The sequence below is a fragment of the Bubalus bubalis genome, chromosome 24, assembly GCF_019923935.1.
Source record: "Bubalus bubalis isolate 160015118507 breed Murrah chromosome 24, NDDB_SH_1, whole genome shotgun sequence".
Classification (NCBI taxonomy): domain Eukaryota; kingdom Metazoa; phylum Chordata; class Mammalia; order Artiodactyla; family Bovidae; genus Bubalus; species Bubalus bubalis.
This window is the reverse complement of record NC_059180.1, coordinates 22,695,982-22,717,675: the sequence shown is the minus strand read 5'-3', so window position 1 is coordinate 22,717,675 and position 21,694 is coordinate 22,695,982. Positions and strand designations below refer to the sequence as shown.

Genomic DNA, 21,694 nt, shown 5'->3' with positions numbered 1-21,694 from the left:
CCAAGTCCTAATTCAAACTATACATGCCATGGAAAGGTAAAATTAGTTTTTTGAGGAAAAAGAAGAAACTTTTGATCAGTTTAGAGCCCTAGGCTTAGGTATGAAGGAGAGCTGCATCCCACCAGGTATAACAGCTCCTCAGCAGGGACCAGAGGCTGAAACAGTTGAGGCATAGATGGTAATGGTGAGCAAATAGCATGTACAGTGATGCCCCAATGTTGAAAGAGCAGAGCAGCACTTTCTTGTCACAGCATAAGACTCTGGCCGGTGTTCTCAGTGCCAGTTTCTTCTCACAGCTAACTAGCCAACTAGCGTAACTAGGGAAGACCACCATCCTTTTTGAGGGCCACAATTCTCATCTTTTGCCACAAGAATAGGGGAGTTGATCTAAGCACAATCTCTTTACTATCACCCCTCTATGTAATGCAGTATTGAAATCAACAAGAAAAAACCCCTGCATCTTTTCATCTCCAGCCAAGGATCCATTCTTTCTCTGATTCTTTAAACTTGACTGGCACACCCAGCTGTCATTTCCTGGTTAACAGATCTATAAATAAGACCATCCATTATTTATACTTATAGCAATATTGCCATTTATGGCTCATGAGAAGTTATTTGCCATATGTTTGTGTGTGTGTGTGTGTGTGTGTGTGTCTTATGTCATTCAGAAACATTCAAATCTGAAGTGATTTTAATTCACCATATTTACAGTCAAGGAAATTAAGATTCACAGATCTAATTTACTTACCCAATTTCACCCAGCTAGTACAATTAAAGAACCCTGGGTAGCCTTAGTTCAATGTATTGTAATTTATATATTCAAAGTCATCCTGAATAATGTACTTTAAACTTATTTCTACTCTCATATTTGCAGTTCTCTCTGTCTTAGCATCATACTTCACTTTATATCTTCTGTATCCTTTTGCCTGGTAGTGCTTGTTCTCTATGTGTGTGTGTGTGTGTGTATGTGTGTGTGTGTGTGTGTGTGTCTTTCTCTCTCATCTTCTCTTTCTGTCTTGCTCTCTCCCTCCCGAAATTCCCTTTCATGGTTCTCAGATGAAGTTCTCCATGGGTTCTCAGCTTTGCTTATTTATCTAACTTGGCTATCCCTTTGTTGTTTTAAATGAGATGCTCCCTCACTCTGCTCTGGTTCTGTAAAGTGCCACCAGCTGGATTTGTCCTTGGACCCAACAAAAGGAGGCAAGATCCTATAATTAAACAATATTAAGTATCTTAGGGCTTCCCTTGTGGCTCAGCTGGTAAAGAATCCACCTGCAATGCAGGAGCTCTGGGTTCAATCCCTAGGTTGGGAAGACCCCCTGGAAAAGGGAAAGGCTACCCTCTCCAGTATTCTGGCCTGGAGAATTCCATGGACTGTATAATCCATCAGGTCGCAAAGAGTCAGACACATGACTGAGCGACTTTCACTTTCACTCTCACTTTGTATTCTTTACGATATTCCATTGGTGTGTCTATAATACGCCACTACAAATCTGTTTTAATTATGGTAGTTTTATAATATATTTAATTATTTTTATGGATTGACCTTCCTCACTTCCCTCATTAATCTTCTTCTGCAGAATTTCCCGGCTATCTTGATATGTTTTGTTTGTTTACATGTAATCTGTAAAATCAGCTTATCTAATTTTTTAAAATCCTGTTGCTATTTTTACATAATTTGGGGAGAATTTGCTTTCTTACTATGTTGGGTCAGATTCTATCTAAAAATAGGGTGTGTCTTCATATTTCCAAGTAGAAATTTAAATTTTCTTTGAAATAGTTCTAATTTAAGATGTAACCCCACTCCAGTACTCTTGCCTTGAAAATCCCATGGACGGAGGAGCCTGGTAGGCTACAGTCCATGGGGTCGCTAAGAGTCGGACACGACCGAGAACTTCACTTTCACTTTTCACTTTTATGCATTGGAGAAGGAAATGGCAACCCACTCCAGTGTTCTTGCCTGGAGAATCCCAGGAATGGGGAGCCTGGTGGGCTGCGGTCTATGGGGTTGCACAGAGTCAGACACGACTGAAGAAACTTAGCAGCAGCAGCAGCAAGCATTATAAGCCTTGGAATGAAGCTGCTTGTAGGTTACCTGTGGTTTCCTGCTGAATATACTCTTTTTACTTCTCTTACTTGGATTAGGAGAAAACCAACTATAGTTAAAGCTGGTTTTCACCCAAGATTGCTGATCCTCTTCATATATTTTCTTTAAACATTATTAAGTATAAACAACTTCCAAGAGCATCACAGTGTTGTAATGTGGCTATTCCTAGTCAATTCTTTCTGTTTACTAGTGGCCCTGCTAAATAATTTTGTAATTGCTTAAAAGGGCCAAACTTGCTATCTTTAGAGAAATTATAGTTATCAATGATTACCATATAGGTTATTAGAAAATTATCTTCTTTAATAACTCTAGAGGTTCCCATCTTCCTAATCTGCCCACTCTAAATTTATGCTTCCCTGTCTGATTCTCAAATGGAATGAGAACTGATTGAAAGAGGATGTCCTTGAGTTCCCGAGATAGACGTAAAGGAGACAGTCTAAATGTGAGGTGTGATGCAAGAAGATTGCATAATACTACAGCAGCCGCAGAGAAAATCTTTTTTAATATATTTATATATTATGATTGTAATGTAATATGTTATACATGTTTTTATATATGTATACAACAGCTTTTCTACTACACTTGATAAAGGCTGAGAAAGAACATCAAAAAAAAAAAGAGAGAGATGGAGAAACTGGAGTACATAAACCAAATGAAATGGGAGCACTGAATATGAAATAGAGAAAGTAAAACAAACTAGATAAAAGTAAAAGATCATCATATAGTCCAGTTGGTTTTAAATATGACTGCTCATTAGATATATTTCTGGAGTTCTGGAGAAAAAAAGCAATACCTGAGTATTTGTATTTTTCAAAAAATTTAAAGATAATTCTGATTTGCATCTGGATTTAAAAAAGTAATTACAGGTTTTTCTAGTAGATCCTAGTTTTGGTGATACAGAGTTCTATTATTTTTCTGTTGACCATTCATACAATGGTATTAAGTGAGTAATAGTTACATAATCACAATAGTAAAAGAGGTTTATCAGTTTCCACAATCAATAGCCAGACAAAAAATAAAAGATAATTACAATTGCAAGCCATAATGGGAACATGATTAACTTAACAATATAAAATAGTTACATACAATTTGGGAGGGGGAGGCGTCAAGCAGAGTGATGTGGTAGGGTGAGAGTGCATACATGCACATGTTTTCATCCCGAGAAAATCTTTAGAGAAATCATCCATGCACTAGATCACTTTTTTTTTCTGGGAAAATTCAGAGTTGGACTTACTGTAGACACAGTTAATTTAATTTTAATCATGAGAGTGCTACAAAGTGGTGCTCTTCCAAAGGGGGGGAAAAAAAAGGAAATATAGTCATTCTGTTCATGAAAGTCCTCTATTGAAAAAGAGATTGCTCACCTCAGGCTTATTTTTAATGGGTGAAATTATTTAAGTAATGAATCTATGCACTAATGAAGGCAGTGCTTGCTGTTTTCTAAGTTTTCTGGCTTGGCAGCTTGTTATACAGTGTCCCTCACCTTGCTCTTTACCTCTGCACTCTGTCTCAGGGAGTGTTCATATACTGCGGACTAGATGCCTTTGTTGCAGATTTCCATTTTCTGGACACAATGATGATCTTTATGCTGTACGGTTGGTCTGTTGTTCCTCTCATGTATCTTGGAAGCCTCCTGTTTTCTAGTAGTACTACTGCCTACATCAAGCTCACCCTCTTCAACTACTTTTCAACTGTTTTCAGTATCGTCATTCACATCATAATGAAATTCTATGGTAAGGACTTCACACAATTTTTCCTTTCTCCAGGAAATGCATTAAATAAATGATGATGAAAGAGCTGGAGGATAAAAATATTAATTGCTAAACACTTACTTTCCAGGAATCTGAAAACTTGTGCTCTTTGGAGTCAGCAAATACTTATTGAACATATATGTGAGAAACAGAGGTTGAGAGAGAGGGGAAGGGAAAGAGAAAGTGGGCAAAAGGACGAGACAGACACTAAGCCCTCTGAAGGCGATGGATTCAGTATCATTCTAGCCTCATGACAAAAATAAAAGAAGATTAAAAGATTACAGCACACCTGTGCCAAATTTTATGTCCTTTGAAAGATCACCGCGCACACACCATGCTCTTGAGACTTGATCCTTCAGTTTTAACATCTTAAGAGCACTTTGGAGCAAGGTGGTGAGACTGGAGAGTGGAAGGAGCTATGGTATAACTCCTCCTAATTTAATGAAGCACATAATCTTGAACCACCTAATGAGTGTTTTTCAGAAGGAAACAATTAAATAGGCAACAAATGTAGTCATCATTAAGCCAGTTTCTCTGATTTCAAAAGAGTATCAGGAGTAGGTTCTCCCTTTTTGGATTATGAAATTTAAAGACATGCTGCTGCTCACGGTGACTATCACCAATAAGATTTGTTTTGTTTGCTTCTAGAATATCCCTTTGTTGAATTTCTCTATAAACATGAATTTTGAACTATATTAATCAATTCAGCCCTCCCTGCTAATATGGGTTTTACAAATTCCAGTTTCTAATAATGAAGACTCTTCTCCTGGAGTATGATTTTATGGACTGTCCCTGTTACTTATTGTGGTAATGGTTCCTACCTTGCTTCTAATAGTTAAGTTCTGCCACCTGACTTCTACTTTGTAGAATTCCATTATTCCCAAAGGTGTCAGGGAACCACATTCTATTGCAACATACTGTATCGTTATATTCACCCTACAGAGGACTGTAAGCACAGAGCTCTTCAAGAATGTATTTCTCATATTCACTTTTTATTGAAATATAACTTGCATTCAGAAAAGTGCAGAGACCATAAATGTACAGCTTGATAATTTTCACAAAGTGAACATACTAGTGAAACTTTCCTCTGTCCAGTCAGGGCTTGCTACGGGCCTTGCTTAGGCCAACTAAGAGCCAGAGAGCAAAGAAGTCCTTTGATTTATTCTACACAGATAATCCTCCCAGGGCAGAAAGTACAGTGGAGAAGAGTAGAGTATTGGTTCAAAGTGAAAAATAAAAGAAATGTGACAAAGAGGCTATTGAACTTGGCAATGAGAAATTCAGTGGAGACTGCCATGTCCAGAAGGATGGAGGATTCTGGAAGGCAAATTGCCCTCCTACTCAAAATAACAATGTATGTTGGACAAAAAATTATTCAAACTTTTTAATGCATCATTGATCTCTCAAGAAATTTCAGGACACAGAGGCCAACAACAAAGTAATATTCACAATCCCATGATTTTCCATTTTTCAGGCTGCACAGGGAACAAAGAGAAAGTTTAAGGCCAAGCCAAGGTAGGGATTTTAATAGCAGACCCACCCATAAAGACGGTGGAAGACAGACCCTAGGGAAATACTGTTAGCCAAAGTCTACTTTTAAAATCTGTAACTGACAAATCCATACTACAAACTATGAAGATGAAGAAGCTTCATGACTTAGTAACTAGTGTTTTCTCAAAGATGATCTGCTAGACTGGTAATCCTCTGATCATCTTAGGAAAGTTTGTTGTTATGGGAGGGTCACTGCTTTCTAACTGAAAGCTAATCTATCATCTTTTTAATCATAGATAATGACATTCCTGATTTCACAAAAACCTTAATGAATAATGTATTGATGGTGCTTCCTAGTTACAACTTTGCAATGAGTATCAGCAAATTCTTTGATGACTATGAGGTAAAAAAACTTTGTGCCAAGCAATTTCAAAACATCTATGTGGACTGCAGTGATTCATGTGAGTATATGCAGTTCCCCCAAGTCCTTAAAAATCTTTCTAGATTTCCACATTCAAGCCTGGATTGTGGAAGATTAAAGAGAAACCTGTCCTTCTTTCAACAGAGACAGTAAGACTTGCTGATTTGAGTTCTTTTCTGTACCAAAGTTATTTTCACTGTGTGTGGGGGTGGCGGGGTGGGAAATGAAGCCTCCAAATAAAATCCACAATAAATTTCATGAAGCCATCGCCAGATGTAACTTAGAATGAGTTACTACTCACCCATGATGTGAAAGTAGCTTTACATATATTATCTTGAATCTTCTCAGTACCCTACAAGTTAACTAGTATTATCCCAATTTTATAATGAGGAAACTGAGTGCTTTACTTAAACTGAAGATTAAATAGTTCCTTGGGACTCTAGGTTTTAAGTATCAAGATAAAGGTAAATGCACAGCCAGATCAAAATCAGGAAAAAATAATTATATTTTTATAATAAAAATTATAAAAATTTTATTTTAAAAAATGAAAAAATTATATTAAATTTTCCATATTTTGGGCTGATTTCATATTTCAGATTGATTATAAGAACTGACAAATAATGAGTCCATTTACCATTTACTCTAAAAATTGAGAAGTAATTAGCATATTTCCTGTTTTTAAGTTTGTTTACTGTGTGTGTGTGCAGTTTGTTCTGGAACCAAATAACTTATATGCAGCCACAAAAAGGGAAATGTATACCTGTGGCGGATTCATTTTGATATTTGGCAAAACTAATACAGTTATGTAAAGTTTAAAAATAAAATAAAATTAAAAAAAAAAAGAACAAAAAAAAGGGAAATGTAATGGTATTTGACTAAATCAGTGCAAGGTTAAATATAATTATTAAAATCACTGTGGACAGTGACTGCAGTCATGAAATTAAAAGATGCTTGCTCCTTGGAAGGAAAGCTATGGCAAACCTAGACAGTGTATTAAAAAGTAGAGACATCACTTTGCCAACAAAGGTCTGTAGGGTCAAAACTATGGTTTTTCCAGTAATCATATATAGATGTGAGAGTTGGACCATAAAGAAGGCTGAGGGCCAAAGAACTGATGTTTTCGAATTGTGGCACTAGAGAATACTCTTGACAGTCTCTTGGACTGCAAGGAGATCAAACCAGTCACTCCTAAAGGAAATCAACCCTGAATATTCATCAGAAGGACTGATGCTGAAGCTCAACACTCCAACGCTTTGTCATCTAATGCGAGGGGCCAACTCATTAGAAAAGACCCTGATGCCAGGAAAGATTGAGAGCAGGAGGAGAAAGGGACAATAGAGGATAAGATGGTTGGATGACATCATTGACTCAATGAACATGAGTTTGAGCAAACTCCAGGAGATAGTGAAAGACAGAAGCCTGGCATGCTCTAGTCCAGGGAGTCACAAAGAGTCAGACTTGACTTAGCTACTGAACAACAACAACAAAGACAAATTGATTATATTTTCTTACAATTTCTGAATAACAAAAATTATGTCACATTTTAGTTTGTTTCATATTTGCACTGTAAATTTGTCTCTCTGCTTTTTAAAAACAGCTCTATTGAGCTATTATTTACTTACCAGTCATCAGATTTTGTTAATTTCATATTCATTGCTTTTAAAAAGTTCATAAAGTTGTGCAATCATTACCACAGTCTAATATTAGAATATTTCCATCATCTGAAAAAGATCCCTCATGCCTATTTACAGTCAAGCCTCATTTCCATGTCCAACCCAACATCCACTAATAAACCTACTGCTGGAAAATATCTGGTATTTCTGAATATTTCATATATTTATATCATTATATATTAATTTATATCATTAGAATTATTTTGTGTCTTTGTTCTTTCATTTATGATACTGTTTTTGAGGTTTATCCAGGTTATAGCATATTTCAGTATTCTTTATTGTTGCTGAATAGTATTCCATTGCATTGATATACCACATTTATTTATCTGTTCATTAGTTGATGGATATTTGTTTCAACATAAGTTGTTAATGGTGTCTTTTGAAGCTTAAAAGTTTTAAATGTTGATGGAATCCAGTTTATCAACATTTTCTTCTATCGATGGTGTTTTTTTATATCATATTTTAAAAGTCTGCCTAAACCAGGGTCAAGAAGATTTTCTCCATGCCTTCTACATGACTATGTCTATATTCAGGTTACAACATGATTTTTCCCAGGACAGTTTGTCAAAAAGGATATCATTTCCCCATCAAATTAACACTTTTATTAAAAATGAATTCACCTGAGTTATTTCTGGAGTATAAATTCTGTTCCCTTGATTGGTATTTCTATCCTATACCAGTACCACACTATTCTGGTTACTTTTGCATTTTAGTAAGTTTTAAATTGAGAAATATAATCCTCCATCCTTGGTCTTTTTTAAATTTAACCATTTATTTTGTCTGCATTGAGTCTTAGTTGTGGCATGTGGGATCCTCTGTTGCAGTGTGCAGGGTCTTTGGTGTGGAGCACAGGCTTCTCTCTAGTTGAGGCACGTAGGCTTAGTTGCTCCATGGCAGGTGGGATCTTAGCTCCCCAACCATGATCAAACCCATGTCCCTTGCTTTGGAAGGTGGACTCAACCACTAGACCACCAGGGAAGTCCCCATCCTTGACCTCTTTAACACTGTTTTGGCTCTTGTGGATCCTATGGGTTTCTCTACAAATTTTTGGTATTGGCATGTCATTTACTGGGGGAAAAAAACTCCTGGAATTTGAATAGATATTGCATTGATACTACTAATCAATCTGGGAAAATGAGTCATCTTAAAAATATTGAGCTGTACAATCCATGAAAAGGAATGACTGTCTGTTTATTTAGATCTTTCATTTCCCTCAGCAATGTTGTATAGCTTTCAGTTTACAGATCTTGCATTTCTCTGCTAAATTTATTTCTAAGATGTTTTTGCTACTATTGAAAATGAGATATGTTAATTTTATTCTGTTCATTGCTAAGGTATAGAAATCCAGTGACTTTTTGTATATTATATACTATGAACTTATATGATTTTTTGATCTTCTATCCTATGAACTTAACTCATTTATTCATTCCAATAGTTTTTATGTGGATTTCTTAAGATTTCCTATTTGCAATATTATGTTGTTTGTGAATTCTCTTCTTTTCAAAATCAAGATTTCTTTTTTTCTTAAACATATTTTTAAATTTTATTTTATTTTTTAACTTTAAAATATTGTATTGGTTTTGCCATATATCAACATGAATCCGCCACAGGTATATGCATGCTCCCCATCCTGAACCCTCATCCCTCCTCCCTCCGCGTACCATCCCTCTGGGTCATCCCAGTGCACCAGCCCCAAGCATCCAGTATCGTGCATCAAACCTGGACTGGCGACTCGTTTCATATATGTTATTATACACGCTTCAATGCCATTCTCCCAAATCATCCCACCCTCTCCCTCTCCCACAGAGTCCAAAAGACTGTTCTATGTACAAACAACTCCTACAGCTCAATTCCAGAAAAATAAATGACCCAATCAAAAAATGGGCCAAAGAACTAAATAGACATTTCTCCAAAGAAGACATACAGATGGCTAACAAACACATGAAAAGATGCTCAACATCACTCATTATCAGAGAAATGCAGATCAAAACCACTATGAGGTACCATTTCACGCCAGTCAGAATGGCTGCGATCCAAAAGTCTACAAGCAATAAATGTTGGAGAGGGTGTGGAGAAAAGGGAACCCTCTTACACTGTTGGTGGGAATGCAAACTAGTACAGCCACTATGGAGAACAGTGTGGAGATTCCTTAAAAAACTGGGAATAGAACTGCCTTATGACCCAGCAATCCCACTGCTGGGCATACACACTGAAGAAACCAGAATTGAAAGAGACACATGTACCCCAATGTTCATCGCAGCACTGTTTATAATAGCCAGGATATGGAAGCAACCTGGATGTCCATCAGCAGATGAATGGATAAGAAAGCTGTGGTACATATACACAATGGAGTATTACTCAGCCATTAAAAAGAATACATTTGAATCAGTTCTAATGAGGTGGATGAAACTGGAGCCTATTATACAGAGTGAAGTAAGCCAGAAAGAAAAACACCAATACAGTATACTAACACATATATATAGAATTTAGAAAGATGGTAACAATAACCCTGTATCAGTTCAGTTCAGTCACTCAGTCATGTCCAACTCTTTGCGACCCCATGAATTGCAGCACACCAGGCCTCCCTGTCCATTGCCTACTCCTGGAGTTCACCCAGACTCACATCCACTGAGTCAGTGATGCCATCCAGCCGTCTCATCCTCTGTAGTCCCCTTCTCCTCCTGCCCCCAATCCCTCCCAGCATCAGAGTCTTTTCCAATGAGTCAACTCTTCTCATGATGTGGCCAAAATACTGGAGTTTCAGCTTTAGCATCGTTCCTTCCAAAGAAATCCCAGAGCTGACCTCCTTCAGAATGGACTGGTTGGATCTCCTTGCAGTCCAAGGGACCCTCAAGAGTCTTCTCCAACACCACAGTTCAAAAGCATCAATTCTTCGGTGCTTGGCCTTCTTCACAGTCCAACTCTCACATCCGTACATGACCACAGGAAAAACCATAGCCTTGACTAGACGGAACTTTGTTGGCAAAGTAATGTCTCTGCTTTTGAATATGCTATCTAAGTTGGTCTTAACTTTCCTTCCAAGGAGTAAGCGTCTTTTAATTTCATGGCTGCAGTCACCATCTGCAGTGATTTTGGAGCCCAGAAAAATAAAGTCTGACACTGTTTCCACTGTTTCCCCATCTATTTCCCTTGAAGTGATGGGACCAGATGCCATGATCTTTGTTTTCTGAATATTGAGCTTTAAGCCAACTTTTTCACTCTCCACTTTCACTTTCATCAAGAGGCTTTGAGTTCCTCTTCACTTTCTGCCATAAGGGTGGTGTCATCTGCATATCTGAGGTTATTGATATTTCTCCCAGCAATCTTGATTCCGGTTTGTGTTTCTTCCAGTCCAGCGTTTCTCATGATGTATTCTGCATATAAGTTAAATAAGCAGGGTGACAATATACAGCCTTAACGTTACTCCTTTTCCTATTTGGAACCAGTCTGTTGTTCCATGTCCAGTTCTAAATGTTGCTTCCTGACCTGCATATAGATTTCTCAAGAGGCAGATCAGATGGTCTGGTATTCCCATCTCTTTCAGAATTTTCCAGTTTATTGTGATCCACACAGTCAAAGGCTTTGGCATAGTCAATAAAGCAGAAATAGATGTTTTTCTGGAACTCTCTTGCTTTTTCCAGGATTCAGCAGATGTTGGCAATTTGATCTCTGGTTCCTCTGCCTTTTCTAAAACCAGCTTGAACATCAGGAAGCTCACGGTTCACGTATTGCTGAAGCCTGGCTTGGAGAATTTTGAGCATTACTTTACTAGCGTGTGAGATGAGTGCAAGTGTGCGGTAGTTTGAGCATTCTTTGGCATTGCCTTTCTTTGGGATTGAAATGAAAACTGACCTTTTCCAGTCCTGTGGCCACTGCTGAGTTTTCCAAATTTGCTGGCATATTGAGTGCAGCACTTTCACAGCATCATCTTTCAGGATTTGGAATAGCTCAACTGGAATTCCATCACCTCCACTAGCTTTGTTCGTAGTGATGCTTTCTAAGGCCCACTTGACTTCACATTCCAGGATGTCTGGCTCTAGGTCAGTGATCACACCATCGTGATTATCTGGGTCGTGAAGATCTTTTTTGTACAGTTCTTTTGTGTATTCTTGCCACCTCTTCTTAATATCTTCTGCTTCTGTTAGGTCCATACCATTTCTGTCCTTTATCGAGCCCATCTTTGCATAAAATGTTCCTTTGGTATCTCTAATTTTCTTGAAGAGATCCCTAGTCTTTCCCATTCTGTTGTTTTCCTCTATTTCTTTGCATTGATCGCTGAAGAAGGCTTTCTTATCTCTTCTTGCTATTCTTTGGAACTCTGCATTCAGATGCTTATATCTTTCCTTTTCTCCTTTGCTTTTTGCTTCTCTTCTTTTCACAGCTATTTGTAAGGCCTCCTCAGACAGCCATTTTGCTTTTTTGCATAACCCTGTATACAAGACAGCAAAAGAGACACTGATGTATAGAACAGTCTTTTTTTCTTAAACATTTTTATTTCATTTCACTGACTAGAATTTCCAGTACTGTACTGAATAGTAGCCATGGCAGTAAACACTTTTGCTTGTTCCCAGTCTTAAGAGGAAGCTATTCAGTTATTCTCCCTTAAATATGATTTTTAGCTATGAGTGTTTTTATAGTTCCTCTTTATTGATTTGAGGAAGTTCCATTCTATTCCAAGTTCATTGACAATTTTGGTAATGAATGAGATTAAATTTTTTTTCTGTGCCTTTGAGATCATGTGGGGATTTTGTCATTTATTCTTTTAATATGGTGTATTAAGTTTATTTTCTGATGTTAAACTATACTGGTTAAGAGGAGTCATGTTAATCTGATTTTGATTTCTTTGCAGATAGCCTCTTTATTACTCTAAAAACTTCTGTCTTCCAAAAATTGTTATCCTTAGTGTTGTGAAATTTTTCCATGAGCTGTCTAGACTTAGATTTTTCTCCTCTATATTCTGTTTATCATTTGACAGCAATTTCAACCCAAAGGCTCTTGTCTTCATTTAGTGGCAGGAAAACATCTATAATTTCACTTATTATCACTTTCCCTGATCCCTTTTGTAGTCTCTTTCTTGAACTCTTACTCTATGACTGCTGTACTTCCTACACTTGTCTATGGAAGAAGATAGACAAGGTCCCTGGTTTCATGGAGTTTATAATGTGAGTTGTGGCAAGTGGGAAAAAATTTTGAAAGTAAGTAAATAGACACAATAGTTACAGTTTGAAGTAAGACAGTAAGAGAAATAAATGAGGTAATTAGTAACTTACATCACTTCAGATAGACTACTTAATGGAGGTCATTACTGCAGAGTGTGATTAGATGACTAAAAGAATGAGATTGATCTAACCAGTGAAGAATGAGAGGAATAATATTTCACATAGATGGAAGACCAAGAGAAAAGCCTCAAATCAGGGAAGGATCTTATATATTTAAAGAATAGAATGGAGGCTTGTTTGGAGCATACGAGTCCTAAGTCACTTCAGTTCTGTCCAACTCTTTGCGACCCCATGGACTGTAGCTTGGGGTCCTATGTCCATAGGATTCTCCAGGTAAGAATACTGTAGTGGGTTGATATAGATATATATCAAGATATATATATATATATAATTAAGTTATTTATATGTAATTTAATATTTTGGTTTAAGGTTTAAGTTTTCTACTTTGTTAATTTCAGATATTCTGTTTATAATTTGCTTTTGCTTTACTTAGTCTTATTGCATATAGTCACAGTATTTGGCATTTAACTATACTGGAGCTATTTATTAAGGTTTTCTTTATGACCATAAACATGGTGATCTCATTATTGTTGTTCGTTAGTCACTAAGTCCTGTCTGACTCTTTTATGATCCCATGGACTGTAGCCCTCCACACTCCTCTGTCCATGGTGTTACCCAGGTAAGAATAATGGAGTGAGTTGCCATTTCCTTCTGCAGGGGATCTTCCTGATCCAGGGACTGAACCTGTGTTTCTTGCTTTAGCAATCAGATTCTTTACCACTGAGCCACCAAGGAAGCCCTCGTTGTAATTGGTGTTGTTGATCTCTCACTAATTTACTATTATGTTTATATAAAAGCAGTATAGTAAGAGGATGGCCTGGAGTCAGGTGGCCTGAGTTGAATCCTGGCTCTGCAACTTCTTGGCTCTACACCTCAGTAATTTCACTGTTGAACATGATGCTTGAATATTTGTTATGTTCCTTTTTTAGGTTAGAGTGCTATGTATGAGGCATTTTATTTTAAATATGTTTTTTGACTATATGAGATCACCATGTGGCTTTGGCCATTAGTGTATCAATGTGGTGGTGGTGGTGGTGGTGGTGATTTAGTGGCTAAGTCATGTCCAACTCATGCGACCCCATGAACTGTAGCCCGCCAGGCTCCTCTGTCCATGGGATTCTCCAGGCAAGAATACTGGAGTGGGTTGCCATTTCCTTCTCCAGGGGATCTTCCCAACCTAGGAATCAAACCTGGGTCTTCTGCATCACAGGCAGATTCTTAACCGACTAAGCTTTGAGGGAAGCCATACAACTATATTAAGATATTTTTAAAATATTAAACACTTTGCATTCCTTAAATAAACACAATTGTGTATCTATCTATTCCGTTTGTTAATATTTCATATGAGTTTTTTAATCTTTATTTTACAAAATTAAAAACATAAATAATATTTACAAGCATCTTAAGTACCAGCTTATAATACTTGACAGTTTTTAATCATTTCAAATTGAGTTTTCCATAAGCTTTTATTTTTTTTCATAAGTTTTAAAAATGCAAGGTTATTCATCACTGAAGTAGATGAATAGTCCCATGAGTTTTTTAATCCGTGTTTATGAGAAAGATTGACCTCCTATATTGTTTTTTCATACTGTGCATGTTTGCACTGTATATAGAGTTTATACTAGTAACAGATAGTGAACTGTGGAGTATTTTCTAGTTTTTTTATTCAGCAGACTAGCTTATGTAAAACATCTCTTTACTCAATATTTAGTAAAATTTACTTTTAAAACAAGACTTAATATTTTCTTGATAGGTGCCTTCTCAGGTATTGGTTTAATTCCTTAAGATTTGAAATGTAAATATTTGTAACATAATGGCTTATAAGACATATAGAGATAGAAGTAAATGGACAATCAGATTAAAAGGGAACCCTCAAATATGCCAAGGCATATATGGAATTTTGATGTATAAAGGAGATGGCATCATATATTATTGGGCAAAAATACACCATTTAATAAATGCTAGTAAGTGTATTGGATAAGGCAATGGCACCCCACTCCAGTACTCTTGCCTGGAAAATCCCATGGACAGAGGAGCCTGGTAGGCTGCAGTCCATGGGGTCGCTAAGAGTCGGATACGACTGAGCGACTTCACTTTCACTTTTCACTTTCATGCATTGGAGAAGGAAATGGCAACCCTCTCCAGTGTTCTTGCCTGGAGAATCCCAGGGACGGGGGAGCCTGGTGGGCTGCCGTCTGTGGGGTCACATAGAGTCGGACACGACTGAAGTGACTTAGCAGCAGCAGCAGCAGTAAGTGTATTTCCAGAAAAGGGAAAAACAGGTGGATCCATATTCTGTACAGTTCAGTTCAGTTCAATGCAGTAGCTCAGTCATGTCCAACTCTTTGTGACCCCATGGTTTGCAGCACACCAGGCTTTGCTTACTCAAACTCAAATCCATCAAGTTGGTGATACCATCCAACCAACTCATCCTCCATTATCCTCCTGCCTTCAATCTTTCCCAGCCTCAGGGTCTTTTCCAATGAGTCGGTTCAATGCATCAGGTGGCCAAAGTATTGGAGTTTCAGCTTCGGCATCAGTCCTTCTGATGAATATTCAGGACTGATTTCCTTCAGGATTGACTGGTTGGATCTCCTTGCAGTCCAAGGGACTCTCAAGAGTCTTCTCCAACACCACAGTTCAAAAGCATCAATTCTTCGGCGCTCAGCTTTCTTTATAGTCCAACTCTCACATCCATACATGACCACTGGAAAAACCATAGCTTTGACTAGATGGAACTTTGTTGGCAAAGTAATGTGTCTGCTTTTCAATATGCTCTCTAGGTTTATCACAGCTTTTCTTCCAAGGAGCAATCGTCTTTTAATTTCATGGCTGCAGTCACCATCTGCAGTGATTTTGAGCCCAACAAAATAAAGTCTGACACTGTTTCCACTGTTTCCCCATCTATGTGCCATGAAATGATGGGACCAAATGCCATGATCTTAGATTTTTGAATGTTGAGTCTTAAGCCAACTTTTTCACTCTCCTCTTTGACTTTCAACAAGAGGCTCTTTAGTTCTTCACTTTCTGCCACAGGGATGGTGTCATCTGCGTATCTGAAATTATTGATATTTCTCCCAGCAATCTTGATTGCAGCTTGTGTTTCATCCAGCCCAGCATTTCTCATGATGTACTCTGAATATAAGTTAAACAAGTAGGGTGACAATATACAGCCTTGACATACTCCTTTCCCAATTTGGAACCAATCTGTTGTTCTATGTCCAGTTCTAACTGTTGCTTCTTGACCTGCATACTGGTTTCTCAGGAGGCAGGTAAGGTGGTCTGGTATTCCAATCTCTTTAAGAATTTTCCAGAGTTTCTTGTGATCCACACAGTCAAGGGCTTTGGTGTAGTCAATAAAGCAGAAGTAGATATTTTTCTGGAATTCACTTGCTTTTTCGATGATCCAATGGTTGTTGTCAATTTGATCTCTGGTTCCTCTGCCTTTTCTAAATCCAACTTGAACATCTGGAAGTTCACAGTTCATGAACTGTTGAAGCCTGTACAGACACACACAAAAAAAACTAAGTGGAAATAGAGAGGGTAAAGTTCAAGAATTTTATAAGAAAATATGTTAAAATAGTTTTATGACATCAAGTACAAAATAAGAAAATAAGTACAAAAATCCCTGAATTATAAAGAAAGGATTTATAAATTTGACTACATTAAAATTTAAAACTGTTAATTTAAAGGCATTCTAAAGAAATAAAAGCCTCAGAAGCAAATATATTTGTTAACACACATATATATAACACATATATAGTGAACAAAGCATTACTATCTGGAATAAGAATGATAAATTAAGACAAATTATGCTATCTAGAATAAAATGGGAGAATAAAGACATGAAGAAGAATTTCACAGAAATAAAAAAAGAATAAAATATGGTCCAAAAATGGCGTATATGGAGTTATCATAAACCTCATTAGTGATCAAAGAACTACGAACTTGGACCACAATGAACTATCACTAAACAAAAATTTTAAAGTCTGAGGTCGAGAAGCATTACAATGTAGAGAAATGGAAATAAATATGCACATATTGTGAGTGAAAATAATTTACTACTTTGAAAAATGAGTTAGCACTAACCAAGCTTGACATGCCAATTACCAATATTTTTAATCCAAGATGGAAAACCTTAATAAATGTTTTCTTCAGCAATATCTGTAATTTCAAAAAGAAATGGAAATAGCTTATGTCTATTAACAGCAGAATGTAATGATAAATTAAGGCTTTTCTCCCTACATAATGGAGTATCATAGAGGAGTGGAAATGTACGAACTTCAGCTGCAAACAACAATATGAATAAATCTTAGAAACACAATGAATATTTTGTAAACCTTGCTGTGATGACTACAAACAACATGATGCTATTTTTATAAACCTCAGAAACAGACTATTACCAACAACATAATATTTATAGAAATGCATGTCTCTGGAAAATCTCCAAAGAAATAAAAGACAATTATATCTGGAATATAGATAGTAGGGGTAAAATCAAGGAGAACATAGTTAGAAGGAAGCTATTAATAATGTTTTGGTTACTTTGTTAAGTGGGAGGTTCCTGAGAGCTCATTTTATGTTACATTTTTAAATAATTTTCAAGTATGAACACTGAGATAAAGTAATATTTGAAATTCTTTATATATATGGCATGAACTATTTAAAACTCTACAGATAAAATACTAGAATATTTAGAAACTTTAGCTAGATTGCTGAATTAAAACCAAAAATCAGTATATAAAAATAACTTGAAACTGAAAGTGACAGAGTAGGTATCTCCAAGGATCTGTCCCTCCCTTGAAACAAGGATTAAGGTGGCAAAAACTGTCAGAATCAATTCTCTGGAACTCTGAAATTTAATCAAAAACTTACAAAAAGCAGGGAAGTAGAAAATGAAGAAAGAAGCTGCTCAATTTTGCCAAGAAAGCAATGTAGAATTTTAACTTACCTGCTTACCTTCCCATTTTCCAGCCAGGCAGCAGTAACTGTGATGATAGTAATCTGCATTCCTGGTGTGTTTTCTTACACCAGAAGGGGCAAAGAACAATTCCTGTTCTCAAAGAATTATGGTTATGTTTTTAGATCCATCTGGCAATGACCCAGTGGATCAGTTCAGGAGGTGCACTGTTTAGCTCTTCTTGGAACTTTCTGAGGGCTGGAGCAACCTCCTGGGCAGTGTTGTCAAAAACATTTAAAGGGATATGCTAACCACAGCCACCTAAGGCAAGTGACAAGAAACGGAAAGCAAGTGGCAAGAAAGAAAAGCCTAAGAAGTTAAGAGGCTGGGGAAAGTGACTTGAGTGTGAGGGGATTAATCAATTACAAAAACTCCCATTTGCAATGGATAATTCAGAGTGCCACATGCAGATTCCAGGCTGAAACCTGATAAGACTTTATGAATAAACTCTCTGATCTTTAGGCCCTGCATAAGCAAGATGTGTGGACTAAATAAAAATTGTACATGGACTGGTTAACCATTTTAAGAGAGCCCCAACTCACAGCTAATCTAAAAAGGATAGGAAAAGTTTGGTTTGTGTGTGTGTGTTTTTTGCTCCAAACATTTAAGGATATTTCCATCAAATCGCAGCTAATAGCTAAGTTAGCAGAACAGAAACTAAAAATAACAAAATACAGTCATTACAAAAACAGTTTACAAAAGTTACTAAACAAATAAGTACAACCCACAAAAATCAAAAACAACAGAATTCTTGGCAATTAAATAAAACAAAATAAAGGTATTTACGGTATGTTTAGCTATTGTTGTAGGTCATGCCTACTGTCCTTAAAGTCCTTCAGAGTGATAAGACATTTTCTTCTATAAGTGGGAAAAGAGTATTGATGGCAACACTTGTGAGGAAGAAAAGAACAAAGTTTAGATGTAAATAGGTAATAATTGATATTTCCTGATTTTACTACACAGAAAATTAGCTAACACAAACATCTAAATTCTGGATATGTAAATAGGAGGCATCTTTGAGATGTGAAGATAATACAATCACTCTTTTTTTAATAAGAATTGCATTTTCTGTGCCAGTATGCACAAATACTATTTTTGTTGTAAGAAAATATACATAACATAAAGTTTACATTTTAAAGTATACATTTCAGTGGTACTGAGTACATTCATAATGTGCAATCATCATCACCATCTAGATCCATGATAATTCTGTTTACAACGACTCAGCTTTTGAAACTCACTGAGTATGTAGTAATGTTGTTGCCTATCAAAACCAGTTTAAAAAAAAAGAAAAAAAGCGTTTGCAGGGGAACTGTTATAATAATCATAAATATCAGTGAAGATTAAATAAGAGAGACAAATAAAATGTTAAGACAATTGCTTATTTTTCATAGCTACACTTCTCTAATTCTAACTTAACATTCATTTTATCCTATATTTCTTAATATTTGGTGTCATCCTAGACTTTGTATAAGTTTTTAAAGTAAGGCTATCTCTTTTATCACCCTTAGTTAAGAAGAACAATGTCTACAGCTTTGGAGAACATGGGATTGCAAACTTTTTGATTTCATCAGCTGCCTTGGGCTTAATTTTTCTGCTTTTACTTTTTTGTCTGGAAAGTACATTCTGGAAACTGAAAAACTTTATCTTTCATAAAATTGTATTTAATGTCTATAAGATATTTATGAACAACAAGAAGGTGAGTAACTAATGCAGACTCTAGATGCAACTCAAAGAAAGCTCAGCATTAGGTCAGAATGTATAAATTAACATATTCCTACCTTTATTACTTAATAAAGAAGATATCATTCAATTATACCAAGATCTAACTGGGACTAATTTGAATCACAGGTCTTTCATCTTAGTTTGAATTTTCAGTTCTGAATTTTGAATCCTCTGCCTATAAGAAAATAATCCATAATAATGAACTGACTATGATAGAGCTGCCTTGTGCCTGTACAGGTTTTGAGGTGTATTTGGTTGTAATTATAGAACTGACTTCTTTAAAGCTGTATAGAATTATAGAATTTCATGGTCTCTACCAGTCAGGATTTTTTCCTATTGCCTAGGATTAAACATATAAATATTGTGTTGAGATTTTTTTTCCTTCCCTTTCTTAGTTTCAAACTTTAACATTCTTAGGCTGAGATGGGTCTCTACCAGTCAGATTATTAACTATTGCTTTACAAAGGTTTCACAGTTCACACAATCTCAGAGTTTTGCCTTAGGATTTTTTATTTTAGTTGTTCATTCATCCAGTAATTGAACCCTCACTGATCTACACTAGAATAGAACCAAAAATAAATAAATATATCTTTTAAAAAAAAGAATATAGGAATATATGGAAGAAATGAACAAGGAGGGTTTATTCCATGAATTAGTTTAATATTTGAAAATAAATCAGTGTTACAATATTGATCATCTCAAGAAGAAATGGAGAAGGCAATGGCAACCCACTTCAGTACCCTTGCCTAGAAAATCCCATGGACGGAGGAGCCTGGTAGGCTGCAGTCCATGGGGTCGCTAAGAGTTGGACACGACTGAGCAACTTCACTTTCACTTTTCACTTTCATGCATTGGAGAAGGAAATGGCAACCCACTCCAGTGTTCTTGCCTGGAGAATCCCAGGGATGGGGGAGCCTGGTGGGCTGCTGTCTATGGGTCGCACAGAGTTGCGTTTATATGTAAAGCCTACAATAAACATAAAGTGAAGAACTCCCTCTAAGATTGAAAATTGGGCAAGAATATTCACTCTTACCACTTGCATTCTATCAATTTTGAGATTGGAAAAGAAAAAAGCAATTAAAGCAGCTCTCTTCTCACTCTTTTGATTAGCATGTTTACTGAATTAGCATGTGAACTGAATATATCCTCCTGCTCCATTCCTCAACCATTACCATTAAATGAGTACTTGAATTAAACATGAGCAGTTCAAAACAACAAAATTTTGCTTAAGCAGTAACAAATTAGTATTCACAAAACACACCATGTTGTTTCATTCTCACACAACTTTCATTAAGCTCCCACTGTTAATGGCAACCTTTCTTCCATCCCCACCCTACCTTCATTCTCTCAATATATTTTTGTTTATTCTCCAATATATTTTCTCTTTATTCTCTCAATATATTTTCGTTAAACTCAGCTCAAACTTCACCAATAAGGGGCCCTAATCAAAAAAAGGAGCTCATTCTTCTCTCTTAAACCTAATGCTCTCATGAATATATTTTGGATGTAACAAATCACACTAGGTAATAAGCAAGCATCATTGTCGCTTTTGTTCTCCACAAAATGTCCAGGTCACTGGCAAGGACATACTGCTTACTCATACTTGTAAGAAAATTTGTTCATGACTACAATTTAAAAAATAAGCAAGTTATGGGAATTCCCTGGCAGTCTAGTGGTTAAGACTCCAGGCTTTCACTGAAGGGAACACAGGTTCAGTCCCTAGTTGGAGAACTAAGATCCTGCATGCCACATGCCCAAGAAAAAAGAAAAAAATAAGCAAGTCAGGAATACATTTGCGCATAAGAGTTCAGGAAGTCGGTGCTGTGCTTAGTCACTCAGTCGTGTACAACTCTTTGTGACCCTGTGGACTGTAGCTTGCCAGGTCCTTTGTCCATGGCAATTCTCCAGGCAATAAGACTGGAATGGGTTGCCATGCCCTCCTCAGGAAATTGGTAGAGAAGCTCATTAATAGAAATTACTCAAATATTTTGTGACATCTTTGAAATTACTCCCTCAGGTCAGCTTTCAAAAAGCCACCCAGTTTAAGCCAAAATGTCTAACGTTTATTCAAATCTGTGATCTTTGTCTTGAAAATATAGGCTACAGATTCCATCCACCTAATCAAGGAATATGGGGATAAAGATGTAATAAATGAAAGAAAGAGAGTCCAGAAACTGTTACCTAGGTTAATGGCTGCCCCTTTGCTTTTCAACGAGCTTACAAAGGTAAAGTCATTCAATGTCCAACCTTGCACTAAGATTTAGCCCACCTTCTCTGATGCAAATTT

At 36.6% G+C, this 21,694-nt stretch overlaps 1 protein-coding gene across 1 annotated transcript in view; it reads left to right on the top strand.

The window, feature by feature from the left end:
* LOC102404003 (phospholipid-transporting ATPase ABCA3) overlaps nucleotides 1-21,694 on the top strand; it is a 219,365-nt gene that overhangs the window by 154,064 nt on the left and 43,607 nt on the right. The window contains exons 21-24 of the mRNA XM_044935836.2: nucleotides 3,621-3,840; nucleotides 5,646-5,810; nucleotides 19,194-19,381; nucleotides 21,507-21,632. Of these exons, the coding sequence (XP_044791771.2) occupies nucleotides 3,621-3,840; nucleotides 5,646-5,810; nucleotides 19,194-19,381; nucleotides 21,507-21,632 (699 nt within the window). The remainder of the gene's footprint in view (nucleotides 1-3,620; nucleotides 3,841-5,645; nucleotides 5,811-19,193; nucleotides 19,382-21,506; nucleotides 21,633-21,694) is intronic.